This window comes from Mytilus edulis, chromosome 11 (genome assembly GCF_963676685.1).
Source record: "Mytilus edulis chromosome 11, xbMytEdul2.2, whole genome shotgun sequence".
NCBI classification, from domain to species: domain Eukaryota; kingdom Metazoa; phylum Mollusca; class Bivalvia; order Mytilida; family Mytilidae; genus Mytilus; species Mytilus edulis.
In genome coordinates, this window is record NC_092354.1 from 58508674 (window position 1) to 58536077 (window position 27404).

Here is a 27404-nt window from a genome sequence, read left to right on the forward strand (position 1 = left end):
TTTTCAGGTGTTGCTGAAGTATTTGATGTAAAGAATTTGAAGTCCCATGTTTAAAGAAATTATTTGTAATAAAAAAAAATCAACCCAAACATACATGATAGGTTATTGTGACAATAATTGGTATATGCAGCTCTTTATTTGCAACCCCATATCAATTAGACCCTCTAACTAAGGTTGGGGCTAGATCAACGGTTCTTTTTATACGACCGCAACAATTGAAAAATTTTTGGTTGTATATTGGTATCACGTCATGAACGTTGGAGTCGTTGTCATCGTCGTCCAAAGACATTTGGTATTCACACTCTTGCTTTAGTAAAAGTAAATAGAAATCTATGAAATTTAACATAAAAGGAAGGTTGGGATTGATTTTTGGTGTTTTGGTCCCAACAGTTTAGGAGTTAGGGGCCAAAAAGGGCCCAAATAAGCATTTTTCTTAGTTTTCGCACAATAACTTTACTATAAGTAAACAGAAATCTATGAAATTTTAACATAAGGTCTATGACCAGAAAAGGAAGTTTGGGATTGATTTTGAGAGTTTTAGTCCCAACAGTTTAGGAATTAGGGGTAAAAAACAGGTCCCAAATAAGCATTTTTCTTGGTTTTTGCACAATAACTTTAGTATAAGTTAATAGAAATCTATGAAATTTTAAGACAAGGTTTATGACCACAAAAGAAAGGTTTGGATTGATTTTGGGAGTTTTGGTCAAAAGGGTCCAAAATTAAACTTTGTTTGATTCCATCAAAAAATGAATTATTGGGGTTCTTTTATATGCCAAATCTAACCGTGTATTCAGATTCTTATTTTTTTGTCTTGTTTTCAAATTGGTCTACATTAAGGTCCAAAGGATCCAAAATTGAATTAACAAAAATTGAATTCTTGAGGTTGTTTGATATGCTGAATCTGAACATGTATTTAGATTTTGGATATTGGACCAAAATAGATAAATGTCCAATTAAAATTTTGTAAGTTTTTTAGTTTAAGTTCTTAGACCACATTCATTCTGTGTCAGAATCCTATGTTGTGTCAACTATTTAATCACAATCCAAATTCAGAGCTGTATCAAGCTTAAATGTTGTGTCCATACTTGCCCCTGTTCAGGGTTCGACCTCTGCATATAAAGTTGCGCCCTGCGGATCATCTGTTTGATATATGATACAAGGAAGGATATAATATTATTGTGTTCATGACATGCATTGCTATTATGTATACTTTACATGTAATTGTCTTGTATTCATGTATATTCATAATGTTTTTGTTTGCATATTCAGTTTAGACAAATTTACTTAATGTAAACAAGAAACATTTTTTCATAAAGATTTTCATATTTTAACATGTTTATGAATTGTCACAATTTTAATTATTTGTTGCTGATGATTGAGGACCAATTGTTAATTTATTTGATTTTTTATAAAGAACTTTTATAGTTATTTGATTTAGATAATAAAACAAACCAAACAAAAATTGAATGTTGGTATTGCTTATTTTTCCCCTATCAACAAAGTCCAAGGGAGTTTTAGGTTTGGACTCCGTGTGTCTGTCTGTCAAACCGTCACTATGTTAAATCAGTTTTCCACACATGTTTTCTTCATGATTGGAAGAGATTGATTTGATATTTAGTAAGCAGTTATATCAGGACAAGTTCAAGATCATGTTAAAATTTTGTTCCGGTCTTTTGATTTTGTGCAGATTTATGGTCCTCACTCAAATAATCAGTTTTCCACACTCTTTTTCGTCATTCTTGAAGATCTTGATATGATAATTGGTATATGGTTTTATTATGACAAGTTGCAGATCACCTTTAAATTTTGTTAAGATGTAATGATTATATGAGAGTCATGGTCCTTGGACTTCACTCAAATAATCAGTTGTCCACACTTTTTTTCTCAAATAATCAGTTTTCTACACTTTTTTTCTCGAATAATCTGTTTTCCACACCTTTTTTCGTCATGTCTGAAGATAAAGACCTGCTATTGCTATATAGCTTGCACCATGACAAATTGAAGATCAAGTTAACATTGTACAATGCCTTTTTAACCGGTAGGGATTAATGTATTGCTATGCAATACTTGGGTTTTTTTTTGTCATTTGTTTAGGTGAACAGTATCCGTTTTCATGGTTTCGATTGCTATCAACAATTCTTTCACTTTCTACAACTATACTGTACAACAAACATACCGACATCAAAATGAAAAAAAAAAAAACGGAAAGTCCATAAACACTGATAAAATCAAACACTATTAATCAACATAATAAAATTAAAAAAAACTGCAATATTCCTGACTTGGTATAGATATTATAGCTGACTATGCGGTATGGGCTTTGCTCATTGTTGAAGGCCATACAGTGACCTATAGTTGTTAATGTCTATGTCCTTTTGGTCTCTTGTTGACAGTTGTGACTTGGTACATATATGTTCGGGTTAACATGTGTTACAAAAAAATGTATAAAAGCTTAACCGCCCATTTGACTGAAAGTTGGTTGTAGTTCCCAGAGCTGCGATGATACAGTGTAATCCGTGCAACCTCACTATCGAGATTCATGTAGATGCTTCACTAAAATACAACAATGAAACAAGAAATATACCCATCCAACACAATGGGAGTACAAGTAAACTCATCATAGATACCAGGACTTAATTTTACATTTACGCCAGACGCGCGTTTCTTCTACAAAAGACTCATCAGTGACGCTCGAACCCCAAAAAGTTGAAAAGGCGAAATAAGGTACGAAGTTGAAGAGCATTAAGGACCAAAATTCCTAAAAAAAAATCCAAATACAGCTAAGGTAATCTATGCCTGAGGTAAAAAAGCCTTAGTTTTTCGAAAATTCTAAATTTTGTAAACAGTTAATTTATAAATATAACCATATCAATGGTAATTCATGTCAGCACAAAAAGTGCTGACTTCTGGGCTGGTTATACCCTCGGGGAAATAAATCTCCACCAGGAGTGGCATCGACCCAGTGGTTGTAAATAAACTTATCATAGATACTAGGACTTAATTTTATATTTACGTTTCGTCTACAAAAGACTCATCAGTGACGCTCTAACCCAAAAGGTTTAAAAGGCCAAATAAGGTACGAAGTTGAAGAGCAGTAAGGACCAAAATTCCTAAAAGTTTTGCCAAATACAGCTAAGGTAATCTATGCCTGAGGTAGAAAAGTCTTAGTTTTTCAAAAATTCTAAATTTTGTAAACTATTAATTTATAAATATAAACACTGTTAAAAGTCTTTTATTATGGTTAGGAAGTTGGAGTACTCGCTGAAAACCAACGGCGGGAACAGACAAACCGAAGAGTCTTCATCAGAATAGTATCAAGGTCAAAGTCTGGAGCAATTTTGAACAACCGATGCCCTCAAAGTACTCATTATGTTTCAACTTCGGTCTGGAAACCAGAAATATGTGTGGGAGGGTAAAACAATCACACTTCTGATGTACAGAAATTTCAAGCTCCCCGAGTTAGAATCGAACCCTAATCATTCAGTAGTGAGTTTTAACCATGAGACCCCTCTCTTGTATTGAAAAAACTTGGTAAGCAATAGCAAACAGATTTACTAGACAATAATAGGTATCCTGCAGCCCAAACTGTAAACATCCATCACAGTTATACCACACAACTGAATAGGATAAAAATCTTTACAAATATATACAAATAAATCTAACAAAGACGCAAACAAAAATAAATAGTAGATTTGAATTTGACACTGTCTTAACAAAAATGTGTTTATCATTGATAGTACATACTGTATACGTAAAATAAAGTATACGGATAAACACAATTGAAAATAAACGTTGTAAAAACTCTTGTGTCCCCGAATCGCACGAAAAGCGAACAACATGAAGGTGGAATGTATACATATGTCATGTCAATGGCATTCGAACAAAAGGGAAAAGACATAATACTACGGAGAAGGAAAAAACGTACACAGCTTCAACACATATAATCTTTATCTCAAGACCATCTTGTATCATTTGTGAATTAGAAACTGGGTATGTATTTATCAGACCTGGGTACTTTCTGATTAACCTTTAGAGTAAAAAGACAAGACATTCTGTGACAAAACTCTGCCTCATTAATTTTTAAGGTCAAATACCCGTGACGTTTTACAAATTCTGAGTAGCAGCTGCTAGCCCTTGCATAGTGTTTGAATCTCGGGTGACGTTGGTTTATTTCTGCGAAGATGAAGAATGTTTATAATTTCAAAACTGAAATCGTCTCTCTATATATATATACATATAGTCTAGAAATAAGTGAACCACTGTTGTCAAGAAAGACATAACTTTTATAAAGTGAACACAAAATACTGAAATTAACATTGACAAATAAAAAAAAAAAATGTGACTGAAATCGTTAATTAGAAATACGTGCTTTAAAATAATATTTTTACAGTTTTTTAATTTTGAACTTGAGACTACATTGGGCAAAAATAAGTTTTATGATAGAAATACATGTAAGTCAATAATCCTTATTAGCAATCATTGCCCTTGAATAATGATTTGTAATTATCATAGGTGCTACCTTGGACGTGTGATCTAAGTAGTGCATTTACAACAATCACTAGCCTTTCCTAACTGAGATTGCGAGTTCAAACCACGCACGCGGCACTTTTCCTTCCAAAAGTCAGAACTTCATTGGTTGTTGGAACGTAATAAATAAAATTATCTTCCCTGTTTAGAGTCGTACGGGTAATGTAATTTACACATATCACTGAATATGTAAAATAGATAATTGAACTCATCATAAAAACTAAAATTGATGAAGGACTGTACATTTGTGTATATTTGTAAATTCCCCTTAGTTACGATTGTTTTTGGGGCTTTTCGAACATAATCTTGAAAACAGTAATGGAAAGTTGTCTGATAGGCAATCATACTACATCTTCTTTTTTATATGGATAAGAAACAGTAGTTTACCAGTTATCGAGTTCAGTAAATAGATCATGAAAAAAGGAACTATAACGAACACAAACTAAGGAAATCGCATGAAATCCCACAGGAGCAAAAACAATTGAGTGGAGAGGGTAAAATTCATCTCCCACCATGACTATCGTAGTTTTAATTTTCAAATGAATATGAATATTAACACTTTTGTTTTCGATTGATAAAGCCATGCCACCTTAACTCCAACATGTACATATATTGGTTGTATTGATACAGACGCGACACATGAATAATCCATACTATATTTTCATAGATATAAATAAAACTAATTTTTTTAAATCTTTTAATTGGTTAGTACAAAACTCACTGTAAATTTATTTATTTTATTTTATTACAGCTAAATGAATGATTTTCTTCTTTGTCACAAGACAAATGCATCAGCAACAATATATAAACAGCATATTCGGAATAACTCTAATTCAAATTATCCCTTTTTGAATAGTAATTGGTATTAGGCGAGTGATATGAGAGCCAAATATACATTTCTAATGCATCTACCTAACATACGGCTAAATTATATATCAATGGAAAGCTTAGACTGTACTTTCTAAATATCCCGGTCGTCAAAAGAAATTATGTGACGACCGGGCAAAAATCAAAGTTAAATCATTGTTCTTTCATTTAAAAAAGAAATTTGCCGTATGTTAGGTTGGTGCATTAAAGTCATTAACTGGACGTCTTTTTCAAATATTACACTCGCCTATATTTAGATAGTTCGGACAAAGTGTTCATATAAAAAAGATATTTTAACTTTTTGGTAACATATCTTTTAACATGATAAACCATTTGTACAACCATTTTTTATAAGAAATATTTGGAGTTCACTTTTTTACAGATGCGTTTATAACTTCCTCCTAAACATCGACATCGTTCTGACAAATATTCAATTAAAATAGGTAATAGTTATACACCGAGGGATATGCGTGTCTGGATAAGAAACCCCGTCGGTCGGATGCCGGACAGTTTTTTTTTATCAAGACACGCCGCATCCCGAAGTATATAACTAGCCTACACTCTAAGTTTAACCCTATATTTGTAAAATTGATTATCAAATGAAAAAGAACGGATAGTATATTTAGTGACAATATAAAACCAGGATTTATAATATTTTTTTACATGAAACCCCACAATTACCTTACTTTAAATTTTAAAGTTCCTGGTTTGCATATTCCTGTTAAATCCATGTGCTTATATGGATCTGCAGGTCAAGATTGACAGTTTCGTACTGTTCTTACAAACTAAATACATCACGCACATTGTATGTAGTTGTCAATATGGAAGGGTATAAGACGGATGAAATTGTGTGGCATGCGTTAGATTTGGTAGAAGAGACTAAAGATAATATTATACCCAAAGTTCTTACTTGTATCAGTTTAATAAAGGTAATCATAACGTTATTTTATATCTAACGGTTTAAAAACACCTCTTCTCGAGAATAAACAAACATTCCTATTCGGACATACTGAGGAATATGTGTGTCTGGATTTTGAAACCCAACGACCGGACATGCTGAACATACTATGATACAGATTGAATATTTAGGAACTCCCTTTTTGTGATCATCAGGGGCGGATCCAACCATTTTTTTCCAATCCAAGAAAAAGGGGGGAAAGGGTCGACCCCCTGACCCTGGATCCGTATCCAAAATTGATGCTAAATATTTTTTCGCTATAGTAATTTCCTTGACTGTGTTTTTTCATATTTTGAAAAATTTGTGGTGAACACTATTAGTAATTTCTTATGTTCATGCTAATTAAAAAATATTCAATTTCTATTATTATTAATGACAATGGACAGTGTTTTCGGGATGTAGAAGCAGGGTTTTCCAGAAACGAAACCCCCTCGTCACACCGTGTTGTCAAAATCTTTTGTATCCGTAACAATAGATCTATTCATATGGTCGTCAATGCTCTTCAACTTCATACTTTATTTGGCCTTTTTAACTTTTTTGGATTTGAGCGTCACCGATGAGTCTTTTGTAGACGAAACGCGCGTCTGGCGTATATACAAAATTTAGTCATGGTATCTATGATGAGTTTTTTCATTATACACTTGTTTCAGAAAAAGAAACTACCAAGTAGGTAATATAACAATGGAGCTGGGGTGTAAGAAATACGCATGTATGTTTCTCTAACAAAAAAAAACCTTCAATAAACCACTTAAATGTATATCAATAGCACTGTAATATCTAGTATGATGTGAGGTTAATTTTGTTTAGCAAAATACCTCACACTTGTTTCATTACTTGTCATATTTCCAGCTTTTACAATAAAAATATGTTTTGAAGATTTGTAGCTGTTTGGTTTAATGTGTTGTATGGCTCAGCTATTACATTTTAACGACGAATTGTGTATTCAACAAAATATGCTGGAATATGGAAGCGTCTCAAATATTCAAATAAAGAAACATTGTCGAATGACCTTTGTAAACTATCGGTTACCCTTTTGAATTTTGTTTCATAAATAATTATCAAATATGGACTTGGAAAAGGTCAATACGTTAAGTATTGGCCTGCTTAGATTTTATTGACCGAGGACAAAGTCCGAGGTTCAACATCATCTACAATTTTACCAGGCCCGTATATAACGTATTACTGAGTGAAAGTACTCAATTTATATATTTCATATGTAGATCATAGCGTAAGTTTGAAAAAAGATATTGTCTCGATGTTACTTCATTTGAAAATGATATTGACGCTGTGTTACATTTTTTGGAAATGCTATTGACGCTATGTTACTATTTTTGGAAATGATATGGACGCTATGTTACTATTTTTGAAAATGATATAATTAAATTAAAATACAAGACTTAGTGTAAAACCTTGCAACATTATACAAATCTCTGACATTGAACAAACTATTAAAGTATAATGTAATATGGTTCGCTACTAATTTTATTCACCCTCTATGGTCCGCAGGGAGTTAGTAGTAAACCGTGTAACGAATTTATCGCACGCTGGAATTTTTCTGCTGCGTTTTGTTGAAAAATAAACAATGAAACACAACAACATTAATAGATAACGTCACCATTAACAGTAGACACTACGTCATGAACCCCTATGAAATTTACTTTAACCCCTATGGATTATAGGGGGCCGTCACGTGACGGATATAATCCAACCAAAAAGTGGTAATTTACCCGCGGTGCGATAATGTAATGCAAATGAAAGAAAATAGTCTATTGAGCAATGTTTCCGTCGATAAATAATTCTTACATTAGGCAAAGTCATACATTTCTATTTTACAAACTATACACGATGATAAATCAAATACCATGGCAATGCTATCTGTCTACTATTAAACGTAAATGTATCCATGTAAAACAGTTAAAAATATTTGAAGCTACATATATTAACTTATATTCTCAATAGTAATGACTTTGTATTTATGTAAGAAAAATTTCAAAAAATTGTGTTATAATTCTGTTTCACTAATTTACTCTTATCCTAACAACGTCTGAACGAAGTTGATTTAACCTATATGTTATGGGAGGAAACAATATGCAAGGAGAAACAAAAAAGTTAGAAATCTAAGTACAAGATTAATTTTCAATCCCGGTTTCTTATATTTCAAAACCTTACACATATTTTTCCAATTGTGTGTTTGAAGTGATTTTATTCTCTTCCCCACCAAATAGTCGTGGAAAAGTCCTAGTTTACAGTGTGTTTTCGTTAACAAATTGTTTTCATTGAGTTTTATATCGTGTCACACATATTTGGAAAGTAATTAGGAATATAAAGATTCATATTAGCATTTCTGATACCATATTAGAATATGAAATACTAAAAAAGAAGAAGCCATGTTCTAAATAAAACACATAACAATCAAGCTTCTGCCCTTGTACTTGTCATTAAATAGTTTAATTGAACCTGAAGTACATGTATACCCACAAATTATTTCTAACTCAAAGACAATAAACATCTGAATGCAATATACATTGAAAATAGATACCGACTTTTAATAACCGCGTGTAGTTTGTACATGTTGTAACAGAATTGAGAAGGAAACATCAGAAAAAATGTTTATGAAAAAAGGAAGTCCTGGCCGTATCATTTACATAAAGCAATTGTAATAACAAACCTTTTAAATGCATGTTTTGCACATAAAAAGAAGAGAGGGTTTTAGACACCCGTAAATTTATGTTGACAATATACCAAATATACATGTGGAAATATATTACAAAATGAAAAAAAACTTTCAATCAATCGAGAAAAAAATGTAACGGCATTGTACATGATCAATGCAAATTGTAACTTTCCTTGTTTAAACCTAAGATTCACTTATAAATACATTTTATTATAAATATATAGATTTATTATTTTCACGATCTCAAACGTAATAAATATTTTTGAATAGCTATGATAATAAAACATATTTCTAAAGATATTTAGATAATAAATTTGATTTAGAATGTTGTTTATTTGAGTCAAGTTGAATTCTTTAAATTCCATTTATATTTATCAATTATATGTAACATATTTGAAATTATTTCTTCGACATTTATGCGTTTTAACAAAAGTTAAAAAGACGAAACTTGATATGCTACTACATTATAAAGCAACCGTTTTCGGGGGTATTTTTTTACTCTCAGACTCTTTAGAAATTTTTTGTCTCAACTCAGTCTTTTTTTGTTCTATTTGTTTCTTCTGTTTCTCGAGACCCTTTTTCGTTTTGTTTAGCTGCTTCAACTTTAGGTCACATTTGGAGGTCGATTTGTACTTCACGCTCCAATCCTCTCTTGTGTTGTTCACATTTACGATATTGGTTTGTAACATGGTTTAGTTTTACTGTGACTTCTAAGACTTCTGCTTTTTTATTTTTCAATTCTACATCGATCTCTTCTATATCTTTCTTGTTTGTAACCTGTACGTTCTTTCTAAATAACTCTGTGCGTTTAATTTTCAGCTGAGTTTCGTCGATACGATTATTGAGATTAATCACACTCGATCGAAATTCTGCATGTATTTCATCATACATAGGTTGATTAGGCATCGAAACCCCTGAATCATGGCTTTCAAGAGAAACACTGTCGGATTCTTCTTCGTCGAAATCGTCATCAAATAGATCTTCATCGTCGTCTAGGTTATACAAAGATTCGTCTAGTTGCTGTAAATTCACTGTTGTATTCAATGTTACAAGGGCTTCTCCCGCTTCTTCGATTATTTTATTTGAAAAATGACATCCGCTATTATCACTTACTACATCTGTTATAATTTTTAACAATGCCGTCACCATTTCATCTTTGCCCTGTCCCGTGGCATTGTTGTCTATTGCAATATGACGATCATTGTATTTCCTAATGAAATCAATGATTGGTGAATCTGTTTCCTCAACATACGACTCGATACTTTTCCCTTCTCTTTTTAATTCATCGGATCTTGTGAAGACTATTATGGAATAATTCCCCATAGATGTGCCAAAAATGTCAAATAATTGTTCTAAAGCCTCGGTTTCCTCGTTTGTTAATCTTGTTATTTGTAACACAATTTAAAATACATGTGGCCCTAGTAATGACAAATGAGCACAGCGAATGAGTTCGTCATTGATTGCAGTATGTGATAAAGTCGTGTCAAACAGTCCCGGTGTATCTATTATTACTAATTGCTTGCCATTGCATATGCCTTCAAATTTTTGACATATTTTAGTAACCGACTTGCCACTGAGATTAGATTTAAATATTATGTTTCCAATATTAATTAAATTACCAGTGGCGCTCTTGCCTGATCCGGTTTTCCCTAGCAATATGATTCGAATTTCTTCTTTGTTTTCTACAAACAAATAAAAAACACATACATAACAAAAGAGTATGTATTGTGCAATTATATAAAACTTTACCAGGATTTTCTTAACATGGAAAGGGTATACAGATCATCAAAACCAGACCGGTTATATTTGATCTATATTCAATTTGATAAATGTTAGAAGCATCAATATTTGTGTTCATATGTCATAGCTGTATGGCAAATCAAATATCGGTTCACAAGAAGACGTTGTGTAAGCTCATAATGCTTAAGGGGTAGGAAAACTTAAGTTTTCAAAATCATATTAACGTTTCATTAGACAATTTTACGAAATTGACCATATTGATTATTTTGTTGTGTGTTGATTAGGAAAATCAATGGGCAAATAATAGAGTCGCATTTAACTACAATTTGAAAGTAGTGATTTCCATATGGGAGTTTCATGACCCTGTTATAAATCTAAAATTTATATAAAAGAGGGACGAAAGATACCAAAGGGACAGTATTGTTGCATATGACTTAACTATTTATTGTATTGTACGCTTGAGGTTGTATGTTGGTTGCCTATACACATAGGATATAAGTTTTTGATATGTTAAAATATTTTGTTGGAACTTGTTTAAGACTTACAAATTAATTCGTTAATTCGTTATTTCATTTCATTTAATGTAATTACTATACTGTAAGATGTCAGAGGAAAGTCTTCAAACAAGCAGACAATTACTACCATAACTACGTTTCTCTATAGGTTTTCAGCGGTACTTTCTAAAAGTAAATTTTGAAGATAAATTAAGCTCGAAATTGCAACAAGATAATGTTCGTTCCATTGACAATACCAAATTTTCTGATCGGGTTTCAATAAATATATCATCCAGGACTAGAAACTAAAGACAAAAAAACACAGCTTTTTCTGCCTCATTGTTAGACTCATAACTCGACTTGACATAAGCGCTCACTTCAGAACCAGAATCTATGTCAAACGAGACGGTTTCAATTTTGTCAATTTGATATAAGCAACTACCCCACCTTAATAGCAATATACCAATTCCAACTGCATATGTGATATACATTTCCAACCTCATTCGGTTTTCAAGTGGTTGTAGCTTCTACCTATATTTTGTTAAACATCATTAGTGTCTGAGCAGAAAGTTGATGAACCAGTGTTATATCAAAGAACTTATCGTCCATTTTCTAAAATAGTTCATCGGGAGATACCAACACCTTTTTGGTAAGTATTCCGTGTCAATTTCACAAATATTACATGCTGGTCTAAAACTATAGATTCTAGGTTTTGACGTTGTTTATGATAACGTGTAATAGTGTTCTATTAATTCTCTTTGTAAAATAATAACCTTTACTTTTTACTCAATCTTGGTAATATCCTTTTGGCTTGGCTCGGTCATTTTGCATCCCGTCAATGTGCTTTGTCTCTATGCCAGTTTACATTTCTTTGTTGAAATATATTTTTTTTATAGAGATTTAGATTACAACACAATGTGGACTGCTGTACCCCTATTTTTCACCTTTCCCTCTTATGTTTATTTGTTTAAGTCACACATCGTTTTCAATATAAAGGAATACAAAATAAAACCAGGTTAAATCCATCCAGGAAATGCATGTACCAAGTCAGGTACTAGTATATGACAGTTGTTTTCCATTCGTCTGATGTGTGCACGCTGTTGATTTTTTTACTTGATAAAATATTTCCTTTTTTTAACAATACTTTTAGATATTTGGGTGATATATTGGCTCTCAATAATGACGATTTCAGTATGTATACTAAAGAATTTTTTCCTGTTGAACTTACTTTAAATAAAGCTTATACTAACAATGACCACTGCACTTTCCTCGATCTTGATATCTATACAGTTATCAAAGGTACCAGGATTATATCATTAACGGGAAGCTTAATACAAAAATTTATGATAAAAAAGATGATTTTTCATTTCCTATCGTTAATTATCCATTTTTAGATGGTGACGTTTCCTTGTCACCATCTTATGGTGTTTATATATCTCAACTTGTACGATTCGCTCGTGTATGTAACAACGTATTAGATTTTAGCGAGAGAAATTTATGTATTACTGAAAAATTATTACACTAGGGTTTTCGATATCATTTTATCATCAGTATAAGGAAATAATTCGTCAATATAACTCAACATGCAGACATCTCATACGTTCAGGTATTTCACATCCAATTTTTTATGGTAATATTCTTTACAAAGCACAAAAATGTCAGTATTCACATCAAAAGCTTACAAAATCTTTAAACAGACTTATTAAGAAGGGATATAGTTACGATACTGTTGTCAGGTCATTAAAGATTGCATATTTTGGCTTTAATATTGATTCACTTATAGGGTCTTTGCATCGGAACTAAACACATTTATTTAAAAAAAAAACAGTTGTTGGCATGACACGGGTTATGTTCTTCTCATATATGTTATGATAGTATGATACTTAACCCCTAACGGGAGGGATTGTGCCTGATATTCATTTGATGAAGACATAATCTTTCAATCAGTTTAATTGAGGTCTTGAGCTGGCATGTCAGTTAACTGCTAGTAGTCTGTTGTTATTTATGTATTATTGTCATTTTATTTGTTTTCTTTTGTTACATCTTCTGACATCGGATTCGGACTTCTCTCGAACTGAATTTTAATGTGCGTATTGTTATGCGTTTACTTTTCTACATTGGCTAGAGGTATAGGAGGAGGGTTGAGATCTCATAAACATGTTTAACCCCGCCGCAATTTTGCGCCTGTCCCAAGTTAGGAGCCTCTGGCCTTTGTTAGTCTTGTATGATTTTTAATTTTAGTTTCTTGTGTATAATTCGGAGTTTAGTATGACGTCCATTATCACTGTACTAATATATATATATATATTATAAGGGTCAGCTGAAGGACGCCTATGGGTGCGGGAGTTTCTCGCTACATGGAAGACACATTGGTGGCCTTCGGCTGTTGTCTGCTCTGGTCGGGTTGTTGTCGCTTTGACACATTTGCAATTGTGATATTTGTTTTATGCGTTATGATACCTTGTAGACTACAAAGTGTATTTGTTAATTGGCATTCGATCAATGTATGTTGTAGACTTTACATAATTTCCATGGCATTTATTTTACCTCTGTTTCTTGAGGTAAAATCTGCAGATAGAACAGGAATCCATCCTTCCTCCCCTTTATATTCCACCCAGTAGTAATCGGAATATTCATTTTTCAGTTTAACTATATTCCCAACCTGCACTTTCAATATCCCAGTAAGTTCCAGTATGATTTACAATCATTTTGTCTAAGATTTCTTAACTTCTTAAATAAAATTCTTATTATACAATCTATATTGATTACACTTTACTACACATTGTTAAATTTATCTAGCTTTCAGCAGTTTTAACTCTCCATAACTTTTTGCTCTATGATACAATTTGCGTTTTTCAGCACATTATCTATTGAACCATGGTTTCCTAACCTTTCTCTTTTTTTAAAGAATTATCAACCTTTCTAATGACCTTTTTTTCCAATTACAAATCCCATTGTGAGGCATCTTGTAAAATTAAAGAATTACATTAACAACTATTGAATTAACAACAATATTATCTATCAGATCAGTATCTATTCAAGTTTAACAACAGTTGAGTGAAAAACAGCTACATCAATACAATCATTTTATTTATTCCTTGGAAATGAACATAATTTTTCCGATTATAACCCTTTGGTAAATCATAATTTCTACTAACCGGAAGACTTATGCAAATTGCACAAACCTATCGCAATATAAATTCCTCAAATGACTTGAGTAAAAAAAAACTTAATCAAGTAAAAATATTATGGATGTAACTTTACAGGTTTTTCAGGTCAATTTAAATGTTTAAATAGTCTTGTGCATTTAAATAGTATTGCCTACACTCATCATTTCAAATTCAAATTAAAATATATCATTTTTCTGAAATTGCATATCTTCGATCTATTTGAAATAGACAAGTCATATGAAGGCAAAATTACAATACTGTCTTTTTAATTTAAGAATAAGTTTTGAGTAAAAAAAAATTACCTAAACAAGTAAAAAATATTATGCATGTAACTTTACAGGTTTTTCAAGTCAATTGAAATGTTAAATAGTCTTGTGCATTTAAATAGTATTGTCTACACTCATTATTTCAAATTAAAATATATCATTTTTCTGAAATTGCATATCTTTGATCAGGATAAATGAAATAGACAAGTCATATGAAGGCAAAATTACAAAACTGTCTTTTTAATTTAAGAATAAGTTTTGGGTAAAAAAAAATTACATAAACAAGTAAAAATATTAAGCATGTAACTTTACAGGTTTTCAGGTCAATTTAAATGTTTAAATAGTCTTGTGCATTTAAATAGTATTGTCTACACTCATTATTTCAAATTAAAATTTAAATATATCATTTTTCTGAAATTGCATATCTTTGATCAGGATAAATGAATTAGACAAGTCATATGAAGACAAAATTACAATACTATCTTTTTAATTTAAGAAGAAGTTCCGAGTAAAAAAATAAATTATCTAAACAAATAAAAATATTATGTATGTAACTTTACAGGTTTTTCAGTTCAATTAAAATGCTTTTAAAATAGTCTTGTGCACTTAAATAGTATTGTCTACACTCATTATTTCAAATTAAAATTAAAATATAGCATTAAATAGCGAAGTCATATGACATGTATGAAGGGAAAATTACAATACTGTTTTTCTTATTAAAGAATAAATGTTGAAGAAAAAAAAATACTTAAACAAGTGAAAAATATTATGTATGTAACTGTACAGGTCTTTTAGGTCAATTTAAATGTTAAAATAGTTTTGTGATTTTTAGTGGTATTGTCTACATTCATTATGTCAGAATATGTATTTTTTCTGAAATTGCATATCTTAAATAGACAAGTCATATTAAATTCGAATCCCGGTTTCTATGATGTGTTTATACATAAGTAAAGGCCATTCTATATATATAGATATGGGTAACTTATTCAAGTAAAAATGGCATACCCCTACCAAAAAATATTGAAATCACCACCATGGTAGCTTTACATGCTGTTCAGGTTAATTAAAATTTTTAACAGTCTTGTGCATTTATCCCAACCAATTACTTAATGAATAACACATTTTTATGAAATAAGAAATCACTGATCAGGTTATTGCATTTCTCAAAGGACTACCCTTCTATGGGATTCATATTGACTTAACAGCTGTGCATATTAACATGTCTTGTCATTATGTAAAGATTAGAGTTAAAACTCAAGTCTATGTAGAAATATGCTGAACAAGCATGCAGGAAAAATCAAAAGAAAAATATCATTTCTTATTGACAACAAGATATATATGCAGCAGAAAAGAATTACTCCCACAGGTAAACAAAAATATAATATATTTTTAATATTAAATTAGATACTCTTAAATGACTTAAATTATAAGTTTTCAGTTCAAGATCAGTAAAATATAAATTAATGGAAAAGAAGTGGAATTGTGACATGCATATTTGTTTATTTTGTTTTAATTTTTCTGTGAAGAGTTGACAATTTATTACAATATAATGACAAAGATTATTATATAATTATAATAATTTCTTTGTTTAAAGAGAGTAAATTTAGTTAATTCATGTAGTTACAATAAACTACTCTTCCCGGAAACCCTCATATTCATTGTTCATAATCTTACTCTATATTTCAACTTAATAGAATTAAGGCAAAATTACAATACTGTCTTTCTTATTCAAGAATAAGTTTCGAGTAAGAAAAAAGTTACCTAAACAAGTAAAAATATTATGTATGTAACTTTACAAGTTTTTCAATCAAAATGTTTAAACAGTTTTGTGCATTTAAGTGGTATTGTCCACACTCATTATTTCAACTTAAAATAAAAATATATAATTTTTCTGAAATTGGATATCTATGATTAGGCTAATTTAAATAGACAAGCCATATTACATGTATGAAGGGAAAATTGCAATACTGTATTTCTTAGTTAGATAAAAGTTTGAGTAAAAATAAAATTACCTAAACAAGTAGAATTATTATGTATGTAACTTTACAGGTTTTTCAGGTTAATAAAAATGTTTCAATCGTCTTTTGCATTTAAATAGTATTGTCTACACTATTTTCTTTCATCAAGATTAAAATATATTATTTTTCTGAAATTGCATATCTTTGATCAGGATAATTGAAATAGACAAGTCTTATGAAGGCAAAATTACAATACTGTCTTTCTTATTTAAGAATAAGTTTCGAGTAAAAAAAAATTACTTAAACAAGTAAAAATATTATTTATGTATAAACTTTAGAAGTTTTTCAAAATGTTTAAATAGTTTTGTACATTCAAGTGGTATTGTCTACACTCATTATTTCAACTTAAAATAAAAATATATCATTTTTCTGATTTGCATATCTATGATCAGGCTAATTTTAATAGACAAGTCATATTACATGTATGAAGGGAAAATTGCAATACTGTCTTTCTTATTTAGGAATAAGATTGAGTAAAAAAAAATTACCTAAACAAGTAAAATTATTATGTATGTAACTTTACAGGTTTTTCAGGTCAATTAAATTGTGTAAAAAGTCTTGTGCATTTAAGTGGTATTATCTACACTCATTATTTCAACTTAAAAAAAATATATATAATTTTTCTGAAATTGCATATCTTTGATCAGGATAATTGAAATAGACAAGTCTTATGAAGGCAAAATTACAATACTGTCTTTCTTATTTAAGAATAAGTTTTGAGTAAAAACAAATTACCTAAACAAGTAAAAATATTATGCATGTAACTTTACAGGTTTTTCAGGTCAATTTAAATGTTTAAATCGTCTTTTGCATTTATAAAGTATTGTCTTCACTATTTTTTTCAAGGCAAAATTACAATACTCTCTTTCTTATTTAAGAATAAGTTTCGAGTAAAAAAAAATACTTAAACAGGCAAATATATTATGCATGTAACTTGACAAGTTTTTCAGGTCAATCAAAATGTTTAATTAGTCTTGTTTATTAAAATGATATTATCTAATCTAATTATTTCAAATTAAAAAGATTATATAATTAACCCTGCTACACTCTGTATGATTGTTTCTCTCCTTAGTCAGATGCCTGTTATTCAGTGGTGGTTGTTTGTTCATGTGTTACTGTAATACATATTTTTTTGTTTTGTTCACTTTTTGTACATAAATTATGTCGTTAGTTTTCTTGTTTCAATTGTTTTACATTGTCATTTCGATCTCTTGTGCAGTGTTGTCTCATTGGCAATTTTGCCATATCCTTGATCAGGTGAATTGAATTAGACAAGTCATATGAAGGGGAAATTTTAATAATGTCTGAACAGAACTAATTTAAGAATGAGTAATGAGTTTTTTTTACTTAAACAAGTAAAAATATTATGATGGTAAAAAGGGGCGGTTCAATTTCCTAATTAATTGGTTTATATATGTGGATGTTACAAAAATATGGGTCATGCATTTTATAGACAAGTCATTGAAGGGAATATAACAATACTGTCTCGACTTATTTGAGAATAAGTTTCGAGTGAAAAAAAATTACTTAAACAAGTAAAATATTTTGTTTTCTCTATATTAAAGTGCATTGGGTTTTGAAATTTCATGTTTATCTTGGGTATATTCTACATTTTCTCTATTGATACCACATCTTCTTATTGATTATAAGTCACATGAAGGGAAAATGTCCATACTGCCTTGACCAATTTAAGAATATATAAGTTTTGAATAAACAAATATTAATTGAACACAATGTCATTATTTATTGTAATATTAACATAACACAATTAAAGAAAAATATAACATGCAGGAACAAGACAATGCAGATGGTAAGTTAAAAATATATGGGGTGATGTTTTTTTTATGTCCAGTTTCATATTCAGGACTGGTCATGATATTGAGAAATTATCTATGACCCTGCTTTGTACAAGAAAGATTGGTGTTCATACCATACTTTCAAGTCCTCATCTGAAGACCTTTGGTTTCTTGACAATAAGAAGTTTAGTAAGATGCCAAAATGTTTTGATATGCCTGTTTACGGGACGTATTACCGTTGTCTGTCTGTCCGTCCGTCATCAACATATCGGACAGTAACTCAAAAACCCTTATGCATGAAACTTAAGTGAATTGTTTATGTCTATTGATGTGAGCTCCCTTTTGTTGTTTTTTTTATAAATTTCAGAATTACCATTTCAGAGTTTGGGGTTTTATTCATTAAAAAGGGTTGATTTTCCATGTTTGTGACAATAACTTGAGAATGATTATGCTTTCACCAACTTGCAAGAAAATTGTGGTGAAATGTTTATATCTTTTGACATGAATTCTGTATTGATTTTTATGAATATTAGATTTTACGTTTCGAAATTGAATGGTTTTATTCATAAAACCAGGTGGATTTTTCAGTTTTCAAACAATAACTAAAAAAAGCTTTCAGCAGTTCTCATGAAACTTTGGTGAATTGTTTATATCTGATAATGTTAGCTGCCTTTAGTATTTTATAAATATTAGATTTTATATTTCTGAGTTATGGGGTTTTATTCCTTAAAAAGGGGGGATTTTCCAGTTTTTGGACAATAACTAAAAAATGCTTTCAGCAGTTATCATGAAAATTGGTGAATCATTTATATCTGTTGATGTAAGCTCCCTTAAGCATTTTATAAATTTTAGATTTTACAAATATTAAATTGCAATCCAAATTCAGACCTGTATCAAGCTTGAATATTGTGTCCATTATTGCCCCATCTGTTCTTGGTTGGACCTCTACTGGTGTATCAAGCTGCGCTCAGCGAAGCAGTTTATTTTGTTTCCTCTGCTAAGCTGGTCCTATCATTCATGATTTCTGGTCTTGTAAAGCATCTGGGCCTGTCCTAAGTCAGGAACCTATAGCTTTTGTTAGTCATGTATATTTTTTTACTTTTAGTTCATCTCCATGTTTCGAAGTGTAGAGTGGTGTTCATTTTCAGAATTAACATTTTTAGCGTCATTTTAGTTGGTTTGTTTTTAACAGCCCTTGAAATTGTGGAGTTTATAATGTGCACTATGATGTCCTTCATGTCCTGATGTCATGTATGTTTACCACTTTGTTTTCAGATGACTTTCCTGAATCCGCTTTTTATCACTTCTTGCTGAGTATAATAACAATTTATTACATTAGCCACCTCTAAGAAACATTTGCAATGTCTGCTTTTAACAAATATAACATGAACATATTGAAAGATATCTGTCGCCTATATAACGGAAGCATAAACCAAAGAAAACGATACCAACAAATCAAGTTTGCAGAAGAAATCTTTGTTTTAATGAAAATAGATGTCAAAAATGAATGTGAACAAGTTCATCCACAATTCCTTTGTAACACTTGTTCTCGCAATTTGTATAGATATAGAGACACAAAAGTTAGTATTCCAGAACTTAATTTAAGTCTGTACCACACGTTTGTACCACATTCTGAAGAATGTGAACTATGCAGTTCAAGAAAAACTCCAAAAAGAGGTCGTCCAAAAAAACGGAAGACAGATGATGCTTTGTTTGATCCAGTAGAAACCAGGATAAAAACAACATGTAACGAAACTGAAGACATAACAAACAGAACAGCAGTGCATCAGTCGGGTCAAACAAATAATGATGCTTATTTTGACAACCAGAACATTGTACCTGGTGCTATATCTCAGAATGAAAATTATTGCACAGATGTTGAATCATTCGACCTAGCTGCTGATGTACTAACAGTGCCGAAAACCTTATCTTTGATACCAGAAGAAACAAGGATGTCCCCTTCAAGCATTAAGAGTCCAGACCAACTAATAACAATTACAGGACAAACAAAAAAACATACCCGTATATCTGATGAATCGTCTCAAGAATGGAATTTACAGAGTGATTTGAAATTATTTGAACCTCCAGAATCAAAATTAAAAATAGAACAGATAACTTCTAGCAATTTGGTCAGAGTGGAAAAGTTACCTTTTATTGGTGCTGAAAATGATAAAAAAAAAAACACAACAAATGAAAATCAACTCAGCAGTGTAGACAGTGCATCTGAAATGAAAGGTCATTTTGATCATCCACTTTTGAATCAAAAGAGCCTTATGTAGAAGAACCTATTGGCAGTTATTTGATTGACCTGACAGAGGGGGATGTACAAGAGGAAAATATTGGCAGAAACATATCTGAACAAGAAAAAAATTCACCAACCATGGATGCAGATAGTTTGATGGAAAAATTTAAAGTTCTAATTTTAAAATGCAACGAAAAGCCAAATTGAAAGTCTGTTTTTTAAATTCTTAGACATGCTGCCTCCGGAAACAATGTCTGTTTTATGCAACTGCATAGGCAGGAAACAAAAGAAGAATATTTCTGAAGATGCAGATTCATTTTCACTATTTTATAAAGACATGGTTGCTATGTCAAATTTCAGCATATTGAAATGGTTAAATCATCGTGATGGGAGTGTTTTGTCATATTTGTTAGGTATTCTTGGAAATGAAATTTCAGATAGCGTTCCTGTTGATCTTAAACAGTTATTCTCTACTGATCTTCTTTTGGTTTCACGTGCATTGGAGCAATTGCATGCTTTAAGTAATAAGAAACTTATATCACCAGTTTCCTTTTTAATTAGTATAGCAGCATATGCATTCACAGGAAGCAAAGTAGTCGTTGATATGATTGGAAACACAAATTCTTCTAGTCATTACAAGATAAATGCAAATTGGTTGAAGTACCAAGGAAGTCAACTACCAGTAATCCCTGTGATTTGATGAATGTCTTTGATAATGAACAAGTCATTGGTAAGAAATATTCAATAAAGCCACGAAACCTAATATCTGTTATTACAAACAAAGGATATGTCAAGTTGCTCTCCAACGAAAATATGCAATGTAAACCAGACCTAAAACCAGAAACGATAATGAAGCCATTAAGAGATATTGATCAAACTGAGGAGGGAGCAATTGAAAAGAAACAAGGGAATAACAAATTGAAGTCTATCATTTCAGACATGATTGATCAGGATAGTGAAGACTACATAAGAATGGAAACACAACATAATGAACAGTTTTATCACCATATTAATCATGCTATACAGATTGTTTTAAAGGATCAAAAAGAGAATGGTTAAGATTTTACAGATTCTATAGACGATTTAGTAAAGAAGAATTTTAACAAGGAAAATTACATAACTTGCAAAAATTGTCATACATTAAATGATAAACTGAAACGAGTCTGCATTGGCTGTAGGGAAAGAGAGGGTATCAAAGAAACTAACGCAATACTAAAAGATAAAAAATCAACTCAACCAAAGAAAGAAATGATACAGAAAATTGTTTTTGAGCATGATAAAGAAAAGACAGACATGAAAGATGCGACTGAAGTACATTCAGAATTTGCCCAGTTTGACCATGTAACATCAAATCATCAAGGAAAGCATGAGTTGTTTCTGTCGATCCTGTATTTTGCAACCCTAATAGCAGTTTGTCAGTTGCTAGATTCTTACGAAAGATTGGAGAAGAGAATGACATACTTCGATATGGTGGTAGAAAAAGACATTGGACTTTTATCTGTTGTGATGGGGGCCTTCCATATATGATCATTATGAAGTTAAAGCAAGAAGCAGTTATTTGTGTATTTGCTGATTGCAACAAATCCTTTTTAACACTTGAAGAATATAACAAACATGCTAATCAGTCTCATCCTGAAGAGCAGAGAAAATATGACTGAGTTTGATTGGTTATACCTCAAGATTGGTCTTGGACATTATGAGATGAATTTGATAAAGTCTTTCTTTGAGCTGAACTGGGTACCATTTCTTGAACAAATGGGTGAAGAGATGGTGTTTGAGTCAGATGCATCTAAACTATTTGCAAAGAGATGCAAAGACCACCATAAGAGTTGGCGTCTCCTTCTCATTTTCCATCTTGGAAGTCTACAAGAACTGGTTTTACCATATGTACGCCATAGCCTACTGCTGAAATCAACACCTTCTGCTAAGGGCTTTCTAGGTTTTAATGCTAGATTTTATAGTTCTAAGGAGTATCCTAACCTAACTTATTTAATGGATCAAGTTGGTAAATACTCCCAAGGAATATTTAATCTTCGAATGGCTACACGTAGGAACAATGCATCATTATTGAGGAGTTCAATGTACATGACAAAAGAGTTGTTTCATGGAAGGCAGCACCCTAAGTACCAAATTATTGAACTGTATGATGCCATTCAATACAAAATGATGCCAGAAGATGTTAGACAGCTGTATGATAATTACTCGTCAATAACAACTAGCGGCAATTATTCCCTAGGAGAAGATTTTGACTTCGTTCTTGAGGAAAAGAATAAGCAGCTGAAATCATGGAGACCACAAGGTGTTCCCACTGATGAAATGTGGCAGACTGTATGTAGAAATATCACCCTACTGGAGAATATCAAAGACCGCTCACTCAGTGTACGAGAATTATCTTCATTAAAAAGTGGTACACACTCTTTGGGTATTGATGATGCTGCTCTTGCCTTTAGAGTTCTCTTAAGGAAAACCAACAGACCACACTTCTATTTCTGGTATGGCTCTTGATGAAGGGTTGATAGGATTCACACAGGCCGCATTGGGGAAAAGAATTCATATTATAAAAACAGAATTTCTAGGTTTACCCTTACAACCCGAGCATTACATATTTCGACATCCTGTTCCAGTCACACCTTTTGAGAGAGAGAAATTAGATAGTACCAGCAATATGATCATAAAAGTACTTCAGGAAAAATTTTTAAAACTTTTAAACGAAATTGCAGACCCTTTCCAATTTGAAAGAATTTCCAAAATATGTATCAGCAGGAAGTGAAAACAAAGGGGAAGGCCAAATATATTCATTTTCTGCAAGAAGTGAAAACAAAGGGGAAGGCCAAATATATTCATTTTCTGCAAGAAGTGAAAACAAAGGGGAAGGCCAAATATATTCATTTTCTGCAAGAAGTGAAAACAAAGGGGAAGGCCAAATATATTCATTTTCTGCAAGAAGTGAAAACAAAGGGGAAGGCCAAATATATTCATTTTCTGCAAGAAGTGAAAACAAAGGGGAAGGCCAAATATATTCATTGTCTGCAAGAAGTGAAAACAAAGGGGAAGGCCAAATATATTCATTTTCTGCAAGAAGTGAAAACAAAGGGGAAGGCCAAATATATTCATTTTCTGCAAGAAGTGAAAACAAAGGGGAAGGCCAAATATATTCATTTTCTGCAAGAAGTGAAAACAAAGGGGAAGGCCAAATATATTCATTTTCTGCAAGAAGTGAAAACAAAGGGGAAGGTCAAATATATTCATTTTCTGCAAGAAGTGAAAACAAAGGGGAAGGCCAAACATATTCATTTTCTACAAGAAGTAAAAACTGCTCTTCATACAGACAATACAGTTGAATTAGGATATGAAATGAACCAGGAATAAACATGTCATAAATAGGTACTAGTTTCGTTCTTTGTCTCATCCTTCATTTGTTAATTTAGGAATTGGGTTATTCATTTCTTTTTAAATAACGCATGATATATTTCATGTATTTTGGAATTATATACAACCATAAAAGTGTGGCTGCAATGCATGATATTATATCTTTGTCTTCATTAACCTATTTTTAAAATGAATGCTGCTTGACTGTGAATTAGATATGTAATATTGTACCCTTTTACCCATAATTTAACAAAATCGTTTTGAGCATCATACATATCATGCATGTTATTTGTTCATCATATGAATAATAAATATGTTTTTTTTCCTATTCTACATTTAAAATTAATTAAAATTTAATTTGAATTGATGAACAACTAACAAATTATGATTCTGTGATATTGTTATTTTTATTGGCATGCTTTATTCCTACATCTGACATTGTCTTAGACCTTATTTTTAGGCCCACAAAAGTAATTTTTCATATTCAACTAAAACATGTGCATGTGTGTATACAGTGAAACCTGTCTAACCCAATAAACATTATTCTATTTTAGATCGCATTTGGAATAAGGATTTATATTCTTCTCTTCAATTGGCAAGCATGTGTATCTTACTTGTTGTAATATTGATATTTTGGCTGGTGATCCAGCGATAACTACGCATTAATTTGCGAGCAAGGTATTTTAATCTGAGATTTTCCATAAACATGAATGTGGGCAGTGATCGCCTTTAATGTGCATGGTTTGCATGTGATTTTATACAGACTAAAGTGCTAAATATATTTATAAAGTAAGGAAAATTCAAGTGAATTCCAGCACTCCCACATTCATAGCTTTTAAGTTTTTTAGCTGAACAAAAATAACAGTAAAAAATCACTTTCATGTTTAACAATTTAAAATTTTAATGCTTTACACGTTGACACTGCTATTTTTAAATGGAATATGCAGCATGATTGTTAACACTGAATGCAAATAATCTAAGTTCACTTTAATGTTATGCTTATGACAGAAAAGGGTTAAATTATATTGAATTTTGTCTGTGCGGTTGTCTTCGTCAATCCTGAAGCAGGTGAAAGTAGTTCTGATGTCACATATACATTTTGTTATCTATAAAAAAAAAGAAGAGGCAAACCAGATAGCAGCAGATAATCAAACCCGGTTGTTGACGTCACATCAATAAAGCTATAAAGAAAAAATGCAAAACAGCCCCCTGCATAACCAAATATGTAAATGCCAAATGTTAGTGTTAAGCTATGAGTTATGTTGATTATTGCTTTTTCATGTTTATTTATTTATTATTCTCTTAATTTCAGTTTCAGAAACCAGTATCCTGACTACTAAAAATGTGAGACATAGGAAAGAGAAACCGGGGGTGCTTAAGACGTATTCGGATAAAAAAGACAAATTCAATTGTAGGATTAACGCGTTGAACGCTTCCAAATCTAGAATCATGTTAAAGTTAAAAAAATTCGCTATAAAGTTAGAGAAAGAGCAGGTTTACGAACCAGTAGATACTCTTTTCATCATAAGGAAACGGGGAACCCATTTATACAGATGTTTTGGATATGGGGAGCTCAGGGAAAGGTTTATAAATGGTGAAGTTCTGACAGACTATCCCCTATATTCAAATAGGAAGGAGCAATCCATGCCAGAGGTTGAAAAAGACACCCAAGTAGAGTTTCTGACACCTGGAAAAGACCCTTTCAGTTTCAGCGGGGTAGTGGCAAGACCCTTGCTGAAAGGCAAAAGGATAAGTTAGATATCTTGCCAATCAGGATAACTCCTGATGAAGTTAATGTGTAAGTAAAAGTTATCCTTCATTTAATAAACATTATTTTGAGGTTGAAAATTGTAAAATTTGATTGGTTTGGATAATTGATTTCTAGCATGTCCAAAATGTTGTAAGGAATTGAAACAATTTGCTGTTACACATCAATAATAAAGCACAGAAATATTTCTTGTTTATACTCCAAAGTACTCTAATTTGGATCATTAGTATGCTCAATGCATGTCTGGCGTAAAAAAAAGAAAAAGCCTAGAACCTTTGACGAGTTTTTATTGCTGTTTTTATCATCCTTCTGTTGAAACTTGTTGTTACTTGGCAATCTTTGTCTTCCATTAAAAGACTCCCATTTCAGTCTTGATAATGCATGTAATAGAAATCATTCAAATTGATATAGAATTTCTTTAATGTTTCATCTTTTTGTTTAAATTGTATTTAAATCCTTTTTTGTATGATGTTTCAGAGAGAAACCAGGACCAGCAAAAACTCAAAGATTAAAAAAGTTATTTGAAAGGTAAGAAGAATTTCAATAATTCTAAATGCAAATGTTTTATTCTATTAGTTTTTAGCTAATTATATTGACCGCATAAATAAGGTATTGACAGAGTTACACTTCTGCTATAACGAATGTTTTAACTAGATTATGGAAAAGGCAACTCCTCTCCTAAATCATGTATCTGGTTGGCACTTTCATTGAACATAAATACCATTTTGTCAGTTTTTAAATTGGGTACATTTGAATATAAATAAGATGTGATATGAGAGCCAATGGGGCAACTCTCTTTCCAAGACACAAGTACATGTATTTACAGTTAGCAATTATACCCAAAGTACAGTCTTCAACACTGAACACAGGCTCATACCAAATAGCTAGCCACAAAGGGCCCCAAAACGACCCGAGCAAAACAAGGAAATTTTATATCTTTCTAACAATTTGAATTTTATTTTATTGATTAATACATTGGCAAATAAAAATACTTTTTTTTATCCAGACCAGTAACAAAGAAACCTAGGAAGCAGTTGTTTATTAATGAATTGTAAATATGACATTTCAATCTTGGGAATATAAAGCTTCCATTCTTAAATTACAAAAAAATAAACATTGTTTGATTTCATCAAAAACTCATTATGTGGGTTCTACAATATGCTGAATCTAACTGTTCATTTAGATTTATTTATTAAGGGCTGTGTTTCCAAATTAGTTCACATCGAATTCCTATTAAGGGTAAAAAATTATTATTATGCCTGCACTCTTTAGAGTGGGGACTATATTGCAATCACCTTATTCGCTCGTTTGTTAGCTTGTTTGCTCGACAAATATTGCTGTCAAACTATTCTCTAAATTGAATGCGAGGAATGACTTCATACTTGGCCACCAGCTTAACAGTGATGAGTAACAACGTGTAAGCACTGTTCAGATTTTTTAAATACCAACTTCATGTTTCCAAATACTTTGAAAATTGACTTTTTTTAATAAATTGAACAGGAAGATAATGTATCA

At 31.4% G+C, this 27404-nt stretch overlaps 2 protein-coding genes across 3 annotated transcripts; one reads left to right on the forward strand and one right to left on the reverse strand.

Annotated features, from left to right (window-relative positions):
* Nucleotides 1–9635: 9635 nt before the first annotated feature.
* LOC139494426 (uncharacterized) lies at nt 9636–10349 on the reverse strand. The gene has a single exon (XM_071282589.1). The coding sequence runs from the start codon at nt 10347–10349 to the stop codon at nt 9636–9638; it is 714 nt and encodes a 237-aa protein (XP_071138690.1).
* Nucleotides 10350–18487: 8138 nt separating this feature from the next.
* LOC139495921 (uncharacterized) lies at nt 18488–26417 on the forward strand. 2 transcript variants are annotated; one of them, XR_011657500.1, is made up of 4 exons: nt 18488–18524; nt 24676–24799; nt 25434–25919; nt 26367–26417. XR_011657500.1 is itself a non-coding variant. In XM_071284329.1 (2 exons), exon 2 carries the CDS (start codon nt 19872–19874, stop codon nt 20787–20789), a length of 918 nt encoding a protein of 305 aa, XP_071140430.1. In that variant the 5' UTR covers nt 18488–18524; nt 19786–19871; the 3' UTR covers nt 20790–22001. The 2 variants fall into 2 exon arrangements, 1 of the variants encoding a protein (XP_071140430.1); XM_071284329.1 differs by lacking the exons at nt 24676–24799; nt 25434–25919; nt 26367–26417 and adding an exon at nt 19786–22001.
* The last annotated feature ends 987 nt before the right edge of the window (nt 26418–27404 follow it).